This window comes from Euprymna scolopes, chromosome 32, assembly GCF_053919585.1.
Source record: "Euprymna scolopes isolate OS-2025 chromosome 32, ASM5391958v1, whole genome shotgun sequence".
Taxonomy (NCBI): domain Eukaryota; kingdom Metazoa; phylum Mollusca; class Cephalopoda; order Sepiida; family Sepiolidae; genus Euprymna; species Euprymna scolopes.
The window spans coordinates 99,047,100-99,068,907 of record NC_136513.1 but is presented as its reverse complement, the minus strand read 5'-3'; the positions used below and the strand labels follow the sequence as shown (position 1 = coordinate 99,068,907).

General features: G+C 32.9%; 1 protein-coding gene across 1 annotated transcript; it reads right to left on the bottom strand.

The window, feature by feature from the left end:
- Positions 1–7,989: 7,989 nt before the first annotated feature.
- LOC145256526 (uncharacterized) lies at positions 7,990–21,276 on the bottom strand. Its single transcript, XM_080115551.1, has 5 exons — positions 20,961–21,276; positions 17,091–17,164; positions 15,632–15,746; positions 12,960–13,081; positions 7,990–8,153 (listed from the first exon to the last, which is right to left on the bottom strand). Exons 1-5 carry the CDS (start codon positions 21,073–21,075, stop codon positions 8,025–8,027), a joined length of 555 nt encoding a protein of 184 aa, XP_079971677.1. The 5' UTR covers positions 21,076–21,276; the 3' UTR covers positions 7,990–8,024.
- Positions 21,277–21,808: the final 532 nt, after the last annotated feature.

Below are 21,808 nucleotides of genomic sequence, written 5' to 3'. Positions count from 1 at the left end.
AAAATTAAACGTGTCTGTGAATTTTACACACCGGATTCTTTTTATTTTATTTTTTTCGGGAAAAAATACAAAATTGGCTGGACTGTTTTTATCGTATCCAAGAAATATACCTTTGTCGGCTTTGATGGTCAATTTACTCTTTTTCTCTATATATGCGAAACAAGTTGAACCAAATACATGCATTCTGCTTAAATTTGGTTTTCTACCGCAGAAAGATTCATATGGAGTTTTAGATATTGTTTTGTTAAAGCACCTGTTGCGTATATAGGCTGCCGCCATAAGTGCATACGTCCAGAGGTTTTTAGGTAGTTTTGATTCAATAATAGGCATCTTGCCATTTCAAAAAGTGTCCGCCACCCACGTTCAGTAGTCCCGTTTTGGTGTGGCGATCTAGGAGTGATGTTTCATGCCGGATATGATGGTTAATTAGTAAAAGTTCAAAGTCTTTATTGGTAAATTCCGTACGTTGTCAGAGCGAATACACTTGATTTCACAGTAGGGGGCCATGTCGGCTAGATATTTCTTAGTTGCTAGCAGGGTATCAGATTTGTTCTTTAAAAAGTAAACCATTATTAAACCTGAATGGTCATCTACGAAATTCAACACATATCTATAATGTTCTCTGGCCATCGGTTCTACGGGACCGTTCAAGTCACAATGCACCATTGATAGGATTTTTTTGGCCTTTTCGTCTGGTATCTTGTTTTGATCGTTTGCCATTTCCCCTTGCGTACAGACGTCGCAGTTGAAGGTTTTTTATGTTTGTATTTGCATTCGATCAACTACAGTCGGCAACTTTTTGATATCAGGAATATTGCAGTGTCCAAGAATTTTATGCCATGTCTGTAGATCATGGCAGGCGGTTTTTGATGGGACTACGCTATTTAAATAATATAGTCTTCCATTTTCTTTAATGTCGAATACAGTTCCATTCGGGTATACCAGTTTTGATTTATTGGGGCTAAAGTTTATATTTGCACCTTGTTTTGTGGCAGCTTGTACAGAAAATATATTTTGTTTAAATTTTGGGATTAGAAGAGCGTTTTCTAGAATAAAGAAACCCAGTTCACCTTTATTGTTCTTTAGCGAGATTTTCGCATTGCCTCTTTTCAAAACGATATCATTGACTCGACTCCCATCAGCTAGTTCTACAAAATGATTTTGTGGCTTAAAGTTGGGATCAAAATTGATAAAATCAGATTCCTTTGTAATCACATGTGCCGTGGCTCCACAATCGACAAGAAAATTATTATTGTTTCTTGAAGCATCAAATGTACACGAAAATAAAAATGTATGTTCGCTAACAGAGCTCTCTACATTTTTAATGTAGTCGGCATTTTGAGTCCTGTATCTACATTGGAAACTCTTGTGATGAGCTCGTCCAAAATTATAGCAAATAATTTTTGTACTTTTCTTAGGAAAAAAACCTGCTTTTGGCAAAGTTGCGTTTTTTATTCCTGACATGGTTATAATTCGATTTTGGTGTTTTTATGTGTGTATTTTTAAATTTCATGATAATTGTGGATTCGTTTTTTTCTGTGATCATTTTTCAGTTTCTTCGTAACTTCTGAGTGCTACCTTGAATTGGCTAAAAGTCATGGGTTTTCTTTCTGGGTTATCACGGTGGTAAATGGCTTGAAATCACTCGGTAATCCCTTAAGGACCATGGAAATTAAGAGACTGTCACTTATAACTTCACCAGACATTTTTAAAGAATTTGCAGTTGTCTCGGCTCTTATAATATAATCAGTAATAGTTTCGGCTTCCATTCGTTTTAGAGAGGTCAGTTCAGTGTATAAAGAAATAATTTTGGGTTTTCCTTTCGATAAATAATTCTCTCTCAATATGTTTAATGCTTTGCAGCCGTCGTCCAGGGCTTCTCTCATTACCAGTGATAGACTTCGGTCATCTAAACACTGTATTAATTCCGCAAAGACAGTTGCGTTCTTTTCAATGAAGTCGGGGTCGTTTCTGTTTTCAGGTTGTGTTTGTAGTACTTTGTGTAGCTTTTGGATTCGTAGATATCCCAGAAATTTAACTTGCCACAATTCAAATTTTGATTCGGATCCATCGAAATAAAGACACACACTGGGCCCATAACCTCTAGAAGTGTAAGCCATTTTGAGTTTCAGAACAGTTTCAGATGGTTCGCTGTTACACACAAGTCCTGGGAGGTGACTTGTTTGTAGTAGACAGTTCCACAGAACAAAATATTCTTACTGTATCGAAACCCGGGAAAAGAACATGTGAAATTGCTCCAGAAAAGGTTTAATATTTATGAAGCAATTCTGGTTTCTGATTAGTTGGTAGCAGAACGTGAATTAATTTGATTCGTCAGTTCTTAGCAGCATCGTTTATAAATAGAATCGTTCGACTGTGTGGGATCATACCCCATTATAGAACCAAAATATTGCAACAATATCGGTAAATTTTCAATGGGTTTAATCACATGATTATTGATAATGTAACCAGGTGATTGAAATTTAATTTAAATTAACCCCACGTGGTCGCTTTCCTATCAAATATTCATCGAAAAATGGTAGGTACAGACAAAATGAATGCCAACGCTAAAAGTGTATAAACATTTTGAGCCCTTCCTTTTACTTAAAAATTCACAAAAAATCAGTAAATTAACCAATTTTAATTAAAATTTCAGTATTTATCAAATAATGATCGGAGAATATAATGAACTTATGATTTGTACTTAACTCTCGGTGAAAATGTTTTATTTTGTTTAAACAATGTTAAAACAAAGTTATGGCTTTCAGTAGTAAATAAAAAACGCAAGAATTTATGTTTGCTTTCTTTTATAGAAATAAAGCATCGTAATTTGTAACAATAAAAAATAATTTTTACAGGAACATTACGAAAAAAGCCCCTAAAGTCCGTATTAATGAATTTGATATAACTCGAAGAAAAATGAATTTTTCGCATACTATTCAGGAAATTAAAGATTCAATTAGATTCCTATTTCAGTCACCTAAATTATTTAGGGTGAAATAAGTTTAGGAATTTATAGCCAAACCTTAGCACATTTTTTTGCTTAGAAAAGATAGCAGTAATACAGTAAGTTAGGTAAAATTTGCGTAGAATATTCTGCTTTACGGTTGTTGTAAAAATGGAACGGAAATTTGAATTTCGTTCCCTTTTAAATTCGGTACATTTTTACATTACATCAAACACATCGTTCACATTCGATACGTCAACCTTTGTAGCTTTTCGGGTATGCTGACAATGTTAGGGGTGTCTATACTGAAAGCCGTTCTTGACATGCGTAGATTGGAGTGTTTATTCGTTGTAAACGTACCCGAAAACCTATAAATGTCGACATTTCCAATGTGAATGAATGGTAAGCTGGACTTAAGTAAAAAATACCAAACTGACTTTTTCGTTTAAAAATGGAATTATTTCCCTTTCGCTATTTACTTTTTTTTTCAATATTTAGTGTTTTATATACATGAAGTTCAATTATTGAATGTTACTGTTTTGATTATATTCGTTTGGGGGCACAATTAAAAAAGAAAGAAAGATTAAAACAAAGCGAAATTTAAGTGTCTGTTCCATTTTTACAACAACCGTAAAACAGCGCATACTCAGCAAGTTTTATCGTAATTTATAAGCATAATGTTGAAACACTAAATCAACATTTTATTTATTTTTTTGCATAAGTAATGATGAAAGTATTTTTCTGTTTATTTTCCGAACATCTGTTAAAAACAATAATTTGTTCATTCTCTTGAAAAAAAGAATCACACTTTTCTCTACTTTTACATAACTATTTACAGTGTTCATGCAAAACATTCATCTGTTCTTTTTATTATAAAAATTCCGTTTTCATAGAGAAACATTTACTGCCAATTTTTTTTTTTTAAACAAGTGCACGTTTTCCGGAAAAAGAAATTTTACCTAACAATTTATGGTAAAAAATTAATCTTTTTTGGGAGAAAAATAACTTTTATTGATTAAAAAATTGCAAAAAATAATAAGAGTAAATAAACGAACAAATGCAATTTTTCTTGAGGAATGTGTTGTATTTTATCAAACTGAGCCACAGCAACGCGTGGCCGGATACAGCTAGTATATATACATATATATATATATATATATTGAGGGGGATTGACTTAACGACATAAAGGAGCATTTAAAATAAATTCATGATGATTTAAATTTTATTAATAAAAACAAAAAGAACAGCTTATTTTCAATTACGCGCACTTAAGTTACGGAACTGGGTGTGTATTGTAACTATTATGTACTTTCCCCTAACAATTTTATAAACGAAAAGGTATTGTAAAACTTTAATTTTACTGGAAAATACTATTTAAACAGTAAGATAAGTGAATAAGCCATACTTTATTTAACATATTTCTTTACCAAAGGAACGTTTTCTTTGGAGTTAATCATGGAGTGTGTATAGTTTTAGAGGTACTTCCGTTTAATTAACCGTTTATCCATAAGTAACACGTCGACATTAGGCGTGCAGAAGAACTGTTCAATATTTAACAAAAAATCTTTTTACATTCTTGGGGGCTAAGACCCTCCTGTCTCTTAAATGTAAATAGACTTTAATGTGTGTAAGTTTATTTCGAGAATATGGCAATCAGTAGGCAAGTGTGCGTATATGAGCGGCTCCTCGCTGTAAGTTTCTTTTTAGTAATCGCTAGGGTTACCTGTTAGCATATTTAGTTGCAGAACAGTTTCCGATGGTTCGTTGTTCTACCTAGGAGGTGACTGGTTTCCAGTAGACAGTTCTAGAGTTAGAATCCACAGTGCAAAAGATTCTTCCCGTGTTGACATGAGGAAGAAAAGCATATACAAAATTGATACAGAAAGGTTTAATATTTATGGAGCAATTCTGGTTTCTGATTGGTTGGTAACAGGACGTGAATTAATTCGATTGGTCAGTTCCTAGCAGAATCGTTTTTAAATAGAATCTCTCGACTGTGCGAGATCATACCCTATTATTCTCCTGGATGATGGGATGTGTCTCCTAGCGGCTTCGGTCCAGCACCTGTTGGACTGAGGTACGCCGCCTGGGTAATACCTAGGAGGTCCACCCTCCCAGGCCTTACCATTGGGCTTTCCGGTGGAGTAAGTTTATAGCTTACTGCCTGAGGCGCCCCTACCGGGGAATGCCGACGGGGTTACTCAGGTAATTTGTAAAAATTGCAGGAGTGCCCCTCCTTTAGGGGAGCCTGATGGATCCCCACTTTTCGGCCTTGTGCCACATTTTGCCGAGGTGGGCGGCAAATAAATAACTACCCCATTACCCTCCTGAATAATGGGATGTGTCTCCTAGCGGCTTCGGCTACAGTGAGACAGTTTAATCGTACTCGTCAATGATCCGTTCGTGACACTCAGCCCGACAGGGGCCAGGAACCGGCCCATCACCTGTCGTACTGAAGTACACCGTCTGGGTACTGCCTAGGAGGTCCACCCTCCCAGGCCTTACCACCGGGCTTTCCGGTGGGGCAAGTTAATTGCTTGTCGTCTGAGGCGTCCCTACCGGGGAATGCCGGCGGGGGTGCACAGGCAATTTTTGAGAGGCAAGAATGCCCCTCCTTTAGGGGAGCTTGCTTATTTCCCCCTTCCAGCCTTGCGCCACATGTTGATGTGGTGGACACCAAATAAATAGCTACCCCATTATCCTCCTGGATGTTGGGATGTGTCTCCTAGCGGCTTCGGCTGCAGGGAGATAGGGTAGTCGTACTCGTCAAGGATTCGTTCTTGACACTCAGCCCGACAGGGGAGGGGCCAAGAACAGACTCAGCACCTGTCGGACTGAGGTACACCGCTTGGGTACTACCTAGGCCTTGTCACCGGGCTTTCCGTAGGGGCAAGGGCAGGTTAATTGCTTGTCGCCTGAGGTGCCCTTAACGGGGAATACTGACGGGTTGACCAGGCAATTTTTGTTGAGGCGACAGTTTCCCTTCTTTAGGGGATCTCGCCTGTTCTCCACCTTCCAGCCTTGTTCCACATTTTGCTGTGGTGGGCAGCAAATAAATAACTACCCCATTATCGTTAATAATATTGTAACATCTACCCTATTTTTTATAATGGAGAAGTCCCTCTGGTTCATTCTGTCCCAAAATAAATATACATTTTTATATTCAATTATACATAAAAAAAGTAGAAATCATTTTGATCTTAAAATTTTAAGCATGTAAAAATACGCTTTTTTATTCGTGTTCAAATGTCACACAGATATATATATATATGTGTGTGTGTGTGTGTGTATGTTTGTGTGTGTGTGTGTGTGTGTGTACAGAGAAGATAAATAAAAGAAAAATGGAATGTATTTTTACCGTAAAAGGAGATGGAACCTTTTCTTAAATTAGATTATGCAGTTTTGTTTGTAAAATACATACATATATACATATAAATAAATATACATATAAATAGACATAGATACAATATCTACCCGTTTAAAAAGAGAGTTTTTTTGTTGATTAAAACGATGCAAAAATAATACATTTTTGATAAAAAAAAGAAAGAAAACGAACGTGTACAAAAAAGTCAATTGTAATTTATGCGCACCTTAAAATACGCACGCAACACATATTTGTCGAAAAGAAGATTCGCACAGAAAATGTTTGCAAAAAAAAAGTTAATTTTTTTATTTCAGTAAAAGTATTAGTTACACATTAGTAGGTTAAAGTGTTAATACAAACAAAATGGATGCAGTTTAACGTCTTGCCCCGGACTATTGTTTAATATATAGAAATTTATATGCATACAGGCCCGTTAACAAATTATTCAGTCGAATCACCCAACAACTTTGGAAGCAAAACGCTTTTTTTTTTCTTGTTGGTGGTTTCGTGAATACATCAGCGATATTTTGTTCTGATGATGTGTAATTCAAAATAATGGATTCCTTTTTCACTTCGTTTTTATGTAATGGTATTTTATATCTATATGCTTGATATTTGGTAGATTATCGTTTTCTCTGCTAAGACTATACTAGCTTGATTATCACAGTTTATTACTACGGGTTTTTTTTAGTAAATTCTGGCTCTAAAATAGTCTTTAGGTATTTGTATGAAGAGTGCTTTCTGGTCTTGTGTGTGCTCGCAATAAATCCTGCTTCACACGTAGAGAGAGATACTATATGTTGCGTTTTAGATTTCCATGACATAATAGGACGATTTTCTCATAGTCTGAAACAATATCGAGATATACTTTTTGTGATCTCCGTTTTTCCCCAATCCGAATCTTAAAATCCTTCCAATTCTGGGCGATCTTTTGATTTTCGAAATATTAACTTATCTTCTTTAGTTCCTTGTAAATAACGAAGGACTTGTTTAGCTCTGTTTAAATCCTCTATTGTCGGTCTTGTTTACTTTTGTGAAATTTTTGTTACTGTATAGCATATATCAGGTCTCGTTTCAGTCATTAAATTTACAAGAATTTCTATCATTTCTCGGTATAATTTATCGTCTATTATTTCAGATTCTATGTGTATATTTTTATTAATATCATTTTCGACTGAAGTAGAGCCTTTCTAGCACTCTACCATTCTAAATTTTAATAGTATTTTGTCAATGTATCTTGATTGATTCATCGTAATAAGTCCTTTTCCATTGAGTAAATTCTACCCCCAAAACCCAGGATAATTAGCCAAGATCCGTCATTTTGAATATTTACTTAATTTGTTCTTAGCATCGGTAAATATTATGTCACAATTTGATGCGATGAAAATATCATCGACTCATAAAACCCAAATCAGTAGTTTATTGTCTTTGTGTGGAGTATTTAAACAGGGGTCTGCAGCGCATTATCTAAATTGTTGTTTAATCATATAATCATGAAATACTGTATTCCAACACGGAGCACTTTGCTTTAGAGCGTAACTGGGAGACTTCTTGTAACTCAGTTTCCAGGAGACACCACAGGCTGTTTTAATGAGATATTTGATATATATATATATGCATATATATGCATATATATGGAAAAAGATATGATAAATAAGAGCAAAGAAAAAACAGTTCATTTGTTTTAATTGTGAATTTATTCAAACACAGGATTCAGGAATGCGATTTTTTACATTTCCGAAACTGAGGACTTTCTAACCAAACGCATTGACGACCCTTTCTTATTAAAGTGGAATATGTATATTCGCAATACATATTCACATGAAATTTTTTGATATAGTTCTGCAAAACAAAAATAATAGATGAGTAAAATAACCATTAGAAGAACCTTACGCGGTTTTCTAAATATTTGATGATTACAAATGACTACACGTTATTTAGTTTGCGTTAGTTTTTCTGATGGTCCTGTATTTTTAGGATGTTCATATAATTTTATTCATAATAGCTCTAGTATGTATTGATCACTGACGTTACATTACATAACCTTAGGCGCACACACACGCTCAAACTCATGCAGACACATCCGACCACCCACAAAAAAAAATAATATAATATATACAACTATACTATTCTTTCGTTCTTGCATGACAATACTTTTTTCGAATCTGTTAAGCTTTTAATCAAAATATTTTAGTCTTGGGAATTTGTTTACTCTTATTGTAAACAATACAATGCAATTATTGATAAAACTTTTTTAGTGTAACTAAGTTATTAAGTGTTTTCTGGATAAGCAAATACTGTTTTCAGAATTCGAGTCGTGTCTGTTCTATTATATGATTCTCACACTAATTTAATTATATTAAGGCTTAACTATTTACGCAAGAAAATAAAGTGAGGTTAATTAATATAAACGATTAAAAAATTTATTTTAGAAATAATTGCGAGAAAAATATGAGGCAGTTAGTCATGGATGGTTATCTGTGAGTTTTTGTCTTTGTATATCTGCTAAAAAGTAAATACAAGAATTGTTAACAGAATTGCTTAATCAGCGCCATAGACCAGTTGATTAGGATGTTGCCTCATAACCAATAGTTTTGAGGTTCCCATAGACCTATCGCTTGTCGTTTAATTTGTTGCTTATTTTGTAATTTAAGTGGGTAATTTTATTAAAACAAATAGAAAAGAAGAATAGAAAACAGTTACCAAATCAGTGTATTTAACTTTTGGAAAACGCTGATTCATTTCATCGGTAATGCATAAAAATCGATACGGAATATATTTCGTCCTTATATGTCCTATTACAAAAATAAGGGAACAAGTGTCCTTTTTTGTTTTTACAAAGTAATCTCCCGAGCATTATCTCGTGCGTTTGTGTTTAGTATTAGTGAAAATGTAATATAAATGTGTTTCATTTCTATGGAGTGATGTGGTCGCTGAAATGCTGAGAACAGATACTACACTTAGACCTTTCCAAAAAGCTAACTAGTTTCCTCCCATACATTAGCTCCATTTTTACTTAGTATTAATGAAAAGTAAGTATATATTGTCAAAACAATTTCCTGATTAGTCTATAGTTAAGCAAGGGTTGTCCAATCACTAACTGCACTTTGAAATATGTATTTGTCGAGTAGTATACTTTTGTACATTAGGTGCTCCCACAGTATATACTATGCATATAAAAAGTATTAATTTTATATTTAAATTATAAATAAGGTTTAAAAACATATATTCGACTAGTATTATATATATATATATATATATATATATATATATATATATATATATATATATATATATATTAAGAAATAAGATGCCTCTTCACAATACCACACAGATTAAAAACAAATAAACTCTTACCCGTGACATAAAGAAAAGTTAGCACAACAAAAGATTATATAAAATCATGTTGTAGTTTCATTTTCAAATAGGAAACGTTATTCTATCCAAGAAATTAAGTAATTGTACAGTGTAGTACTCATATAATAAAGCAAATAAAATCTTATCGGTGATGTGCATACAAGTTAGTAAAACAGAAAATAATAGTGTAGTATGACTTTAACGTAAGAAATAAGGTGCTTATTCACTATAGCACCGAGTTGAAAAAAAAAACAAATTCTTTCCCTGGCGTACGAAAAAGTTTGCCCAACAGAAATTTATGTAAAATCACGTACATTGATCAAGTAATGTTTCATATTTTATTGTCATCTTCTTCAATTAGTGCTTATTTGTCAGATTCCAAAAATCACGGTATTGATAAGGTAATTTTCAGTGCTTAGGTGTAATATTCCAAAAATCATATGCATTAATCCTAAATTTTTTATGTTAATTTTCATATTCCCAAAACATTATTAATTTATCAACAAATTCCAACGTACTCTACATGGAATGATAATGCCATATTCCAAATATAAGGTGCATTTATAATTAGCGTTTAGTACTTATTTATAATATTCTAAAAATTACGGAAATTGATCAGTTAATTTTTATGTAATCGACACAGAACAAAAATGTTTAACTCGAAAAATAATTTATCAGTAGAGCTAAATGTTTTAAATCATATTTTTATTTACGAAATTCTCCTCTGGACCAACATACCGTAGGTTCGAAACGTCAGATGCCACACACAAATTTATTATGCCTTGACAATTAGCCATTACCTTATGTAACTTTAGAACGCTATATTAGACACATTTAGTTGTTATAATAAAAATCCTACATTTAATTCTAGAAGCAACATCATCACAAATGCAACCATCTTTAAAAGAAGTAATTACTATTTTTCCTCTAAATTCCAAGTATTCCTGCCGTCCCCGGTCTTAACCGGGGGGAATTCTGCATTATCGACAGATATGGGGTTTCGCCCTTCATAACTTAATCATAAACTCATACACATAACATAATCTTTCCGTTTTCTTATTCCCCTTTCTGATTGGCTAAGCTCTCACCATACCTATATTTCAATGTACCATGACTGCTAACTCCTCTGAAGATTTTGAAAAAAAGCATGTTTCCAAATGAAGACACTCTTTTTTTTAAAATGCAATATTCTTCATATGCAGATTTATAGTTTCTTTGCATTATAAAGATTAATTCTTTCAAATTCCCGTGTTATTTACGCATATATTTCAACATATATAGTACATTTACACCAACTCCAGAAAATGATTGAGTTGAGCCAGTTGAGATTATAAAACTGTTAAAACAATGTTTTTGCTATAATTCTATACAGTAATAGAAACGTAAAAAAAGCGTGATATCAAAAATGCATAAGCACAAAAATGTGGTTTAATTTTACAGGAAATATTGTCCCCGGGTGCATACGATGACAGATGGCAAAATACTATGTGTACATATATTTTTTTAAATATCTAATAAATCTAAGGTGGAAAAAACGAATAGTTAGAAAACACCCTCACCTACTCCGTAAGAATGGTTTTCCAAACAATAACGATATATTTAAGCACGGCACCAAAAGTACATAAGAACCGAAAATGTCATTTTTATTGACCAATGTTTGCCTTTCTAAATATAATGAAAGATATGTAATCATTTCAACACTTCATCTTGCAGTTTATCTTTTTTAATTTGTTAAGCACATGATCAAATTTTCAATAATTATGTTATTATATATTACACATTTAAAGGTTGTAAATAATGTAAACAAACTTTTGCTCGATACGGGAGACGACTTTTAAGAGCCCCTTTTAGTGATTACCTGGCGTGAGGATATATGTACAACTAAACAGCCAATCTACCCCAAAAAACCGGTATCATTTTAATTTAAGGCCTGATTCACATTCGTGTATAAGAAAATAATGCTTTGTATATTTATTTTGGTGTGCCGAAAACGAATCTGCAAACCGTTTCCGTCGCAAAGAAAGATTCTGAAGAATCTGTAGGGGAAATATTTAAAATTATTATAATAATATCATTGCACCTGCCTTTCGAAACACATAATGCCAAAAGCCGACATTTTGTCGTGTTGAAAAAAATAAATGCTAAGATGAACAACATATTGGAATTTAGAATATACTTGTCTTCTCATCTTTTTTATGAGCTGTCTTGTTACATTTAACACACATTGAGCTTCATGAATAAAGAGAATTAAAAAAACAAATATATATATATATATATATATATATATATATATATATATATATATATATATATATATATATATATATATATATACTAGAATTTCAGGTGTCCGGGTGTTTGAAGCTGTGTGTTTGAGCAAAAAGAAAACCGAGGTAGTAAGAAGGCAGGCTCGAACCCGGGGGAATCGAACGGGAAAAATGACCTCATTGTGTTACGACCACCGCAAAACTGGAAGTGACGTAGGGCTAAGAAAAGCCTGGACATCCGAAAAGAGGGGATGACTTTTGAAAATATTGGCGAAAAAAGCGACCCCTCACTTTTGAAAAGTGCCCATTTGAGGGTGAAGAAATTTTTTTTTTCGGTATTTGTCGTCTGAAGGGTCGAGCTTCAAAACGATACTGATCTTGTGAAAGTCTGTCGCCTCTATCTAAAGTTTTAAGCAGACATGCAAACATACATATATACATTTATATATTGGTAGCTCAAATTTTCGGCCCAAACAGATTAAAATGCTTGCCCTGTCTCTGAATACCCTTTATATAAAATTTCAAATCTTTAGATCAGCAATTGTCAGAGTAATTTGGTTGAGACTGCAAAGGTCAATTTTTTTTTAAATTTGTACCAAATTATGAATCCTTAATATTTATTCTTTTTGGCTCAAATCAAGTTATTAAGTTAGACACATGTCCAAGGAAACTATATCTAAAAGTTCAATTGTTTATACCCAAAATTTGCGGAAGAGTTTGGTAGAGTTCTCAAAGGTCAAATCGTTGAATATTGACCTATTGTCAGCCAAATTTCTGTCCGAAAACTGATTATAAAGATTTATCCCAATCTCATTACCCTGTATATTAAATTTTGAGTCTATAGACTGAAAATTGACGTAGTCAATGTGTAGGAAAATCTACACAGACAGACACACAGACAGACAGATACTTACACTTTTATAAATATATATATATATATATATATATATATATATATATATATACAGAGATAGAGCGAGATACAGAGAAGGAGAGAGAAATGGGAAGAAAGTGTGATACTTACAATACAATCACAACCACGTCCGTAATCATAATGCAAAGCATATTCCATGTATGGTTTTATAAATTTAGTCGCTACCATTGGTACACAGGTGTTAGTAAAAATATGTTTTTCTTTTAGCGAACCTGACAAAGAGTCATAAAAGTTGGAAATCAATAAAGAAAATCGTTTCTTGCCAAACAGTAAAATCTATCTGTGAAAAATACAAATAACTTTTGAATAAACATTTAAATTAAAATGGCTACCGATATTGTACTTTTCTGGATACAAGTTTGATGTTTTTGAATGCTTTACGCCATATTTGCTTTCATGATTCATTTTAAATTAAATTATAATACATATTAATAACAATTAATTAAGCAATCAATGCACAATTGAACGTATCTTTATGTTTAGGAATTAACTCTAGACAAGGTGATAAATAAATTCATAAAAAGAGATTACAAAACAAAAAAAAAATGTCCTAAACTTTGAAACGAACAAGACTGTAGGAATGAAGTACTGAACGGGTTTTGATTGGAGATATATAGAACGGATATTATCAACAAGCCCTACGAATGAAGTGCAGGATTGATGATTTCAACCTGGCATGTGTAAGACAAACTCTAACGGAGAACGTCAGAAAGACTTCTAGTTACCTACGGAAAGCATAATGTTTGTCTCTTTTTTCCTATTCAACGAAGACCGTATATAAAACAAAACCACAAAACGTACTTATTCAATTTTTACAGAAATTGTCAACTTTCCCCAATTTTATTGTTTGTACTAAAAAACATATTGTCTACAAAATTTTGAATAATATTTTCGCTCAAGGATACGTTAAAAACGGAAGGGACTAGCGTGAGTTAAATTGCATCAAGTAACTTTACAGCAATAATACTAGCAACAATAATTCAAGCAACGACAACAATTTCAAAAAGCGAAAGAATTTTTAAAAATATTTACACAGCAGGCAAAAGAAAAGCCACTTTTAGAAGGATCACACAATCATAATGTTCGAGGACTTTAAAACTTTATGAATCTCACATGTATTCGCTGAATTAAACTACAACATTTGTTCAGTCTTCCTTGCAACTTCTCGTAAGTGTGAAACAATATTCGAAAACGCTGCAAACAAAGAAACAAGGATTCTATTGTAACAAAGGTGGGGCACAAAGGAATATGTTTGATACACAGATTAATACGCCCTAACGCACATAATTTCGTTAACCTATAGGAATTTTGTCGAAAACATTCCATGAAAGCGACATCCTGTTTCTATTGCGATGTATGTGTTTAAATGTGGTAAAACATGAGGTCGACTATTTTCTCACTCATGCTAGTATAATGAGCGTACAGCGTAAAGCCATTAAATTAATGGAATCTTGGATGTAAATGTTTGATTTTCGATTAAAATTTAACCACGCAGGAAACCATAGGAATTCGATCAAATATTAAGAAACAAGACCCAATTGTTACGGTACAAAAGGTAACGGACATATGTCACCTTCTAATAAATATTAAATAAGATAATATGCATATAAAAAATTGTTTCTTATATATTAAATATGCTTTGATTGTAGGCGCGTTGGCCAAAAAGTTATCATTCTTTAACGCAACAGAAACTAATAAAAACAAAACAGCAATTGTAGATTTTTCAAAATTCGAAAGAGATTAGGGTCAAATAAAAAAATCTAAATATAAAATAATTGCATGGATTATAAAATTTTTACTCGATTTTATATGTATATCGGTTATAAACGGAAAATATTTGGGGAGTAATTTTACCATTATTATCAAACACTGAAATGATTGAGATAGATTTATCAGGTACAACATGAATGTTCAAAGGAGAACTAACTTGCAGCAGTTTGGTCCTAGCAAAACTCCAAAAGTGCGTACAAATATTTTTTAAGTTTGTTTTATTTTTTACTGTAAAAATATTAGAGACAAGTAAGCTAAAGCAAGCAGAAAAAAATATTACAAATTACCTCGCGTTTTTTTTTTCAGAAAGACTTGATCTCTGCGTAAGAACAGAAGTCCACTTCAAATTAAAAGACAATGTTTAAACAATTTATTAACTCAACAGGAAATTAAAAATACGCAGAAAATTGAGGGATTATATAATTTAAAAAAAACATGGCGTGATTTCCAAAGACGATTACCTAGATAAGACATCGCCAACTGTATATATATATATATATATATATATATATATATATATATATATATATATATATATATATATGACAAAGACGACAAATAAGGATATGACTTAATATTTAAATGGGGTTGAATGACCGCTTAAAAGATCACACATGTCACCTAATAATTTCAGAACATATATTCATAAAATTAAACCGTAGTAGAATATCTTCTATTTACAGTCTGTTTGATGTCGGTAAAGAATGTTCAAAATGTTCGACAATAAACACACGCAGAACAGAATTTATAAACTCAATTGGCTGTTTTTATAAAAGGTAGTGCCAAGTCTATTCCAGCAGATAATGAACTCAATATTGAAAAATATCGCATATTTAAATGATTTTCTGATTAAAACGGAAACGGAACTGAACAAAAAAAACAATGGTATACTAAATGAAGACTAAACATGGTGGTTTTATTTGTTATTGTGTTATTTTTTCAATAGTTTAATTTTGTTTAAGTTTGAAATAAAGGTTGCTTTTTATATTTACCAAAAAAGATGTATTCATCTCCATATGAGAACATTTGATTCTTAAATTCATAATCAAAGTCCTCATCCATATAAAAGATGTTTCCACCATGAATATGCAACAATTTTCTATTACCCTGAAAATATAAAGAAAAGCTCATTTCTAAGAGAATATGTTTTAAAGATGACGTACATTTACATTCAAACTTTTTTTACGTTCCTACAGCCAATGAAGCAGGAAACGAGGGAGGGAATTCACGTCGGACGGTAAAAAAAAACCGTAATAGTAGAATACTTCCCGTATCTATAGACCTCGACAGTGAAGAAGTATGAGTTTTAGAGCGACAGACTAGTAGCAGATGTACCAACCCTTATGAGACAAAAATACTTCATACATTAAGCAAATAGTGGTTTCGACGTTAGCGATTACTCAAGCAGTGTTTGCGACGGTTTCTCATAATTATTAGTTGATTTTATAAAATTATTTTTATAAAGAATGGCTTTAAAGCGCAAAAGCCAAGTATCCTGCTTCAATTGTACTCTAAGCAGAAACATTCATTTCAAGCGCGCCCTTGTCATATGACAGAACCTACTGTTTATTTAATATGACATGCGTTACGGCTTGTGAGGTGATAATAGCTTGAATGAAATGTAAAATGTAAAAATCGAGGATTATTGTGCAATTGCGCTTAAAACATTCATTTCGGACGCTCTCAGTAAAATAAGAGAAACTACTGTTAATATTATATGTTGGTCATTTCGGCTTGTGTGGTAATAATGCTTCTTGAATGAACTTGTGATGTTAGGCTATATTAAGGCTTAAGTTTTGGTTAATATTTTCTGGATATATTTTATAAATTTAACGAAGTTTGTACAAAAATGTTCAATCCCAAGAAAGAGGTAAATATATATTTTATTTATTTTTACATGAAAATTTATGTATAGCTACACATCTATATTTTTTTCAGTCAATTATTTATATATAAAAATGCTATTGACTTATTCAAAGGATATTGCTTTTACACAAGTCTTTAATGGAAATTCAAAAAAAGTTTACATATGTCTTTTTGCAATCATGTGGTATTAAACTTATAAAAAATGAACCAATTAAAAGTAAAAAAAAATAGACAAAATGTAAACAAAACGGCAAAAGAAGAAAAGAAAAGAAAAATCTAATTAGATAACAAACAAAACTTAAACAAAACACAAAATCATTAAACACAGAAGAAAAGAGAGCATTTTAAATAACGAGTAACGCTTTAATTTTAAAGTGTATTTTACGTACAACAAAACATCTGAATATTGAACGTTTGATTACGATAATCATAAATGATGATAACTTATTATTAAACTATAGATATTTGTATCAGAAGGAGGAAAACACAAATAAACCCTGATCTTGCGACATCTTGTGATTTGTTTAGTTTCACATTTCAGATAGATGGCTTTTCTTCACTTTACTATAAAAAACACATACCCACCTTGTATATAGTTCTAAGTCGCAGCCTGTGTGTAGTTGTGTTTGTTAGTGGCCTTTGAACGTTCGCCCTTATTACTGAAAAAGAAGTAATTTATAGTAATTTATAGTAATTTATATTATATACTAGCAAAAATACCCGTCGTTGACTGGGTGCAAAAACAGTCTACAGAAAATGGACTTTTATTTATGAAAGTATGATAAGTTATAAAAAGGAAGGGTTGTAAAGAGATAGCTTCGAATTTGGGGATATCAAAACGAAACAAAATATGATGAAAGTAAAAATAAAATAAATAAACCCCATAATTTATTATACCATACATGTTCACACTGAAACACTTATCACAATATTCTGTGGATCTATATTAAAAAACCTGGTTAAACTTTGTGACATATTTCTATTCTATGGAGGTCAGGCGCGAACGAACACCCCATAATTTTATTATACCATATATCTTCAAACTGAAACATAATTATCAAAGTATACTTACGCATATAGATATTAAACGTCTTTATTAAAGTTTCTGGCTATTTCCGTTCTATGAAGGGCAGGCGTGTACGCAGATCCCACAAGTTTTATGAATCATCATTATGCCAGATCAAACATACCCATTTCTGTGTCTCGATATATCTTCTATCCTTATATGGGATCAGTTTTCTATAATAGTCAACCATAAAGGATCATATTCGTGTCCAGACACACACACAGACGTTCAGCTTTATATTATAGCTTTAATAGTGCATATTGGTGTGAAAATTTTACAACAAGCTCTCTGCACATACTCCGTGATTTTATTTTTTTCATTTGGGAAAGTATACGTTTATAATACCTGAAAGTGAGACAATGTCCAAAGAGCGAGGTCGGAGATGCGCCGCTATCTATCGTTAACACTTATGGCAACAGGACTATTGCCAGCACTGTGAAAATGCATCGCTTTATCGTCCCGAATAATAATAAAAATGTAGTGGTGAAAACAAAGTTCCCGGATATAACTATGGTCATGGTTTGGTTTCAAGTTAGAGCTACATCATCCCACGCCACGTCTTCGAAGTTGGCTTGAAAGTAAACTCCAAAGTGTACCTGGATATGTTGAAAAGTGTGGACATCCCCTTGTGCAATCAGGTGGCAATAGGCAAACCTTGGGTGTAGCCGCAGGACTCGGCACTGGCCCACAAGTCCAAATATACCCAGGTTATGCTTCGGAAAGTGTGCTACAGTTTGTGCCCTTCTGTTAATTTCCCTCTCCTCCTCGACCTTGCCGACTTCATTTTGTCATAGTCGGGCAATCACCAACTTGACCTATCACATAACTAAATCCAATCATATCGTCGCCATCCGCCTAGCATTCGCCGAGCTCCCGTCTGTGGTTGTGGAAAAGGCAGGGTCCCAGTTTCAGCCATTTATCAAGCAGTGATTAAGGCTGAAGTCGGTTATATTGAATAGATGTTAGCTCTACCACATAATCAAGTAACCTGAATTAATGTTTTCAATAAAAGTCTTAAAATAACGCTGTAGTGCTGTTTTATTGTCATGGGGTACAAATCAGCCCTATTTGAGAACGAAGTGGAATCAACAACTCCTGTGAATACCACTGGTTTCAAAGACAAAATGGAGACATCCTTATCATGCTTAACCCCATGCTACGAAAACGTTCCTCTCATACCACTTTAGTGGCTCCTGTATTGTTTATGATAAATACATATTATATTTTATACACTTTACACTACCTGTAACGTCTAACACGGGTCTACAACATTTATTCGGGACAATACTTTTATCGTTTTATACTTTAGTCTGAAAGTTCTAAGAGAAAAATAACGCGAAAAGACTCTGAGATAAAATTAAATTTACATTCATTAAACTTGGTATTTGTTATATTTAAAGTTTTTAAAACAAAGGTAAAAGTATGACTATTTTCGGTGTCACTATTTATCAATCTAAACTGTTTGCTACGTTGATGTACTATTCTTAGTTGCTTACGTACAGTGTTTTCATAACTTGTCTGAAGCGACTCTCATAATATCCAAGTTAAATTATGAGCCGGAGTAATGGAATAATTTTCTGCTATTATTTTTAGTGTAGAGAGTGGGGTTATTCCATATAATATCTACTTTTCACTGCTATGATCGGTTTATAATTCTGCATACAAAGGTCGTTCAACATCTAACCTCTCCTATATTTTAACGGTCCAGGATATGACCTTAAACTTTATCTAGTGATGAGGCTCCAGCCTACGGGTTTGCGGAGTGTGGACCCTCCCTTTAATTTCCATTGCTCCCAGGTCCACTCTGACCCGGAGGGGTAGTACTTGTTAAGGTCCCATCTATGAATTAAATAGAAACCGACTTGAAAGCAACAAATATATTCTAATTAAAAAAAATGTCTTCAAAATCTTTCGATTTAGCATTACATAACACGAAAAGGGTTGATATGCCGTAAAACAAAAACACCCAACCAACCGACTTGATTTGAAGAGCTTTAAAGATGGGAGTAGCAGTACTAAAAGGAACCACCTTATATCATACGAAAGTGTTTTGTCTACATAGTAACCACTATTCCTAATTATACTTTTGCCAGCGATGAACGAACGCGTGCAATCTGAAATAAAGGAACGTGTAACGTTACTGACATCAACTGCATTGGTTCCTTTAATGTTCAACAGATGCCGGTGAATGGTGATCGTTACAATTTTTTCTGCAAGGATTAATTTAATGAGTGATCTCTTTGTGATGCACCTCTATAGCAGGGGTTGCTTTCTTATTCTTTGTACAATATCAGTAGCTGCAAATAGAACTTAAATTAAAGGTGATGAATGCATAAGTTAGATACCATAGCAATACAATTATCATTCCTCTTACATCCATTTGGCTTGAATAAAATAATAGGAGACATTGCTTTTGGAATTACCCTTGTACGAGGTACGTTCAATAAATTTTCATACGTTTTACATATAGGCACATTTATTTATAGTACACTTATTGTACAATTCCAATAACTTCTGTAAGACCCCGGGAGCGTCCTCTTGTGTGAGCAGATTAATGACCCTCATCACAGTGTATTTCCTTATTTTTATCACGAGGGCCTCTAAGGCTTTGCTTGAGTATATGGAATAATCAAAAGTTACAGGGAGCCAGGTCTAGACTATAGAGAGGGTTACGAACTATCTTGATGCCTACGTAACGTCTTTCTTTCTGATCTTTTCTGAGCACCCTTGTGACAAACTTCAAGCGAATCCTCCCCATCGTTAGTTCTTAGCGATTAATTGTGTGTATAATTCCTCTAATGACATATACACTCTACAATTAATGGCTTAATATGCACACATTCTTTATTTGGCCAAACAACTCTGGTTTTCTGATTATCTTTATTCCTCCTTCACCTCTCATCATCCCTCACAAATACTCTGCCTTCCCTGAATCTCTGATGCCACTCAAGACCTAATGCTCGAGTCATGCAAGATGATCCAAAAGCAGTGAAGCATTCCATACGAGTCTGAGTGATTTTCTTTAAGTTTAAAACAGAATTTTATTGTGTATCCTTCTTCTAAAGTGTCCCCATATCCAGATTACATCTTTGAAATTCGCCAGCTGTGGCAATCAGGCTATGGTAGGGTGTATTCCAATTCCTGCTGTAGCTGTTTTAATCGAAATCATACGATGTATAGCAAGAAAATACTTAATTTTCAGAAGTTTACAATAAGTTAAAATGCATGTACAAAAAATGTTTGAAAATTTCTTTAAGCACTTGGTATATGATAAAATGTGAGAGACTAGGAAACTAATATTCAATTAAATGTAAAGTCCAATAGAAGGAAAACAAACATCGCCGCTGAAAGACCACGTGATAGGCATGCTTTGATTTTTGTTTACTTACCAAGATCGCTCATACAGTATTGTGTCTGTAGGTGTTCATTTTTACAGTCTTCACATAAAACTCTCATTAAAAGAATTTCAAACATCAGGTATCGCAAAATGACTTTACTGAACATATTTTGTCACTTTATATTTGCAAAAATCTATTAAACGAACAACTTTTAAGAAAAACATATTCATAGGCCACACGAAACAAAGCGAATTCTGTTCCGTTTTTTCCTTGATGTGTTTCGTCTACAAAACCAATGTGTTTCTCATGTGAGTTGAAATTAAATTAATTACGTCCCTGATCCGTCAGATGGAGTTAAAATAAGAAAGAGCTGATTGTTATATTAATATTAATATGAATAAGACGTGAGTAAATTTATCAATATCAATAATTAATTGACATTAATGATTGCCACGACAATTTTATAAGGAGTGAATGTTAAAATAACGATTAAAGTCTCAGGAATAAAAGTAAATTAATGCTAGTTTGAAATTTATGTATGACTTTTCTTCATCTCTTTTACTCCAATTCTGTCCCTTTCTCTCTCACTTTCTTTACGTCTCTCCCCCTCTCTCTCCCTCTCTCTCTCTCTCTCTCTCTCTCTCTCTCTCTATATATATATATATATATATATATATATATATATATATATATATATACTTCAGAACAACAATTGGTATGGAAACCTGAGATTATAAGATTTAGAAAATATTACTAGCGGTAATATTCTATAAGTTATCCCATCTAAATAAGAATTGCTCACTATGTAAGATAGAGCAAATAAATTAAATTGTGATTCAATGTATGTCAAAAACTCTTATTGAAATAATTATTTTGATTTTGACTTTTCATGTCTCACT

What these genes read in the sequence shown, in the direction of transcription:
- LOC145256526 (XM_080115551.1), bottom strand. Translation starts at nt 21,075, where the DNA reads ATGTTCAGTAAAGTCATTTTGCGATACCTGATGTTTGAAATTCTTTTA. An exon ending in AGATGAATACATCTTTTTTG is followed by an intron (nt 13,082 to 15,631) that starts GTAAATATAAAA and finishes ACTCTTTGTCAG; the next exon opens with GTTCGCTAAAAGAAAAACAT. An exon ending in GACGTGGTTGTGATTGTATT is followed by an intron (nt 8,154 to 12,959) that starts GTAAGTATCACA and finishes TTTGTTTTGCAG; the next exon opens with AACTATATCAAAAAATTTCA.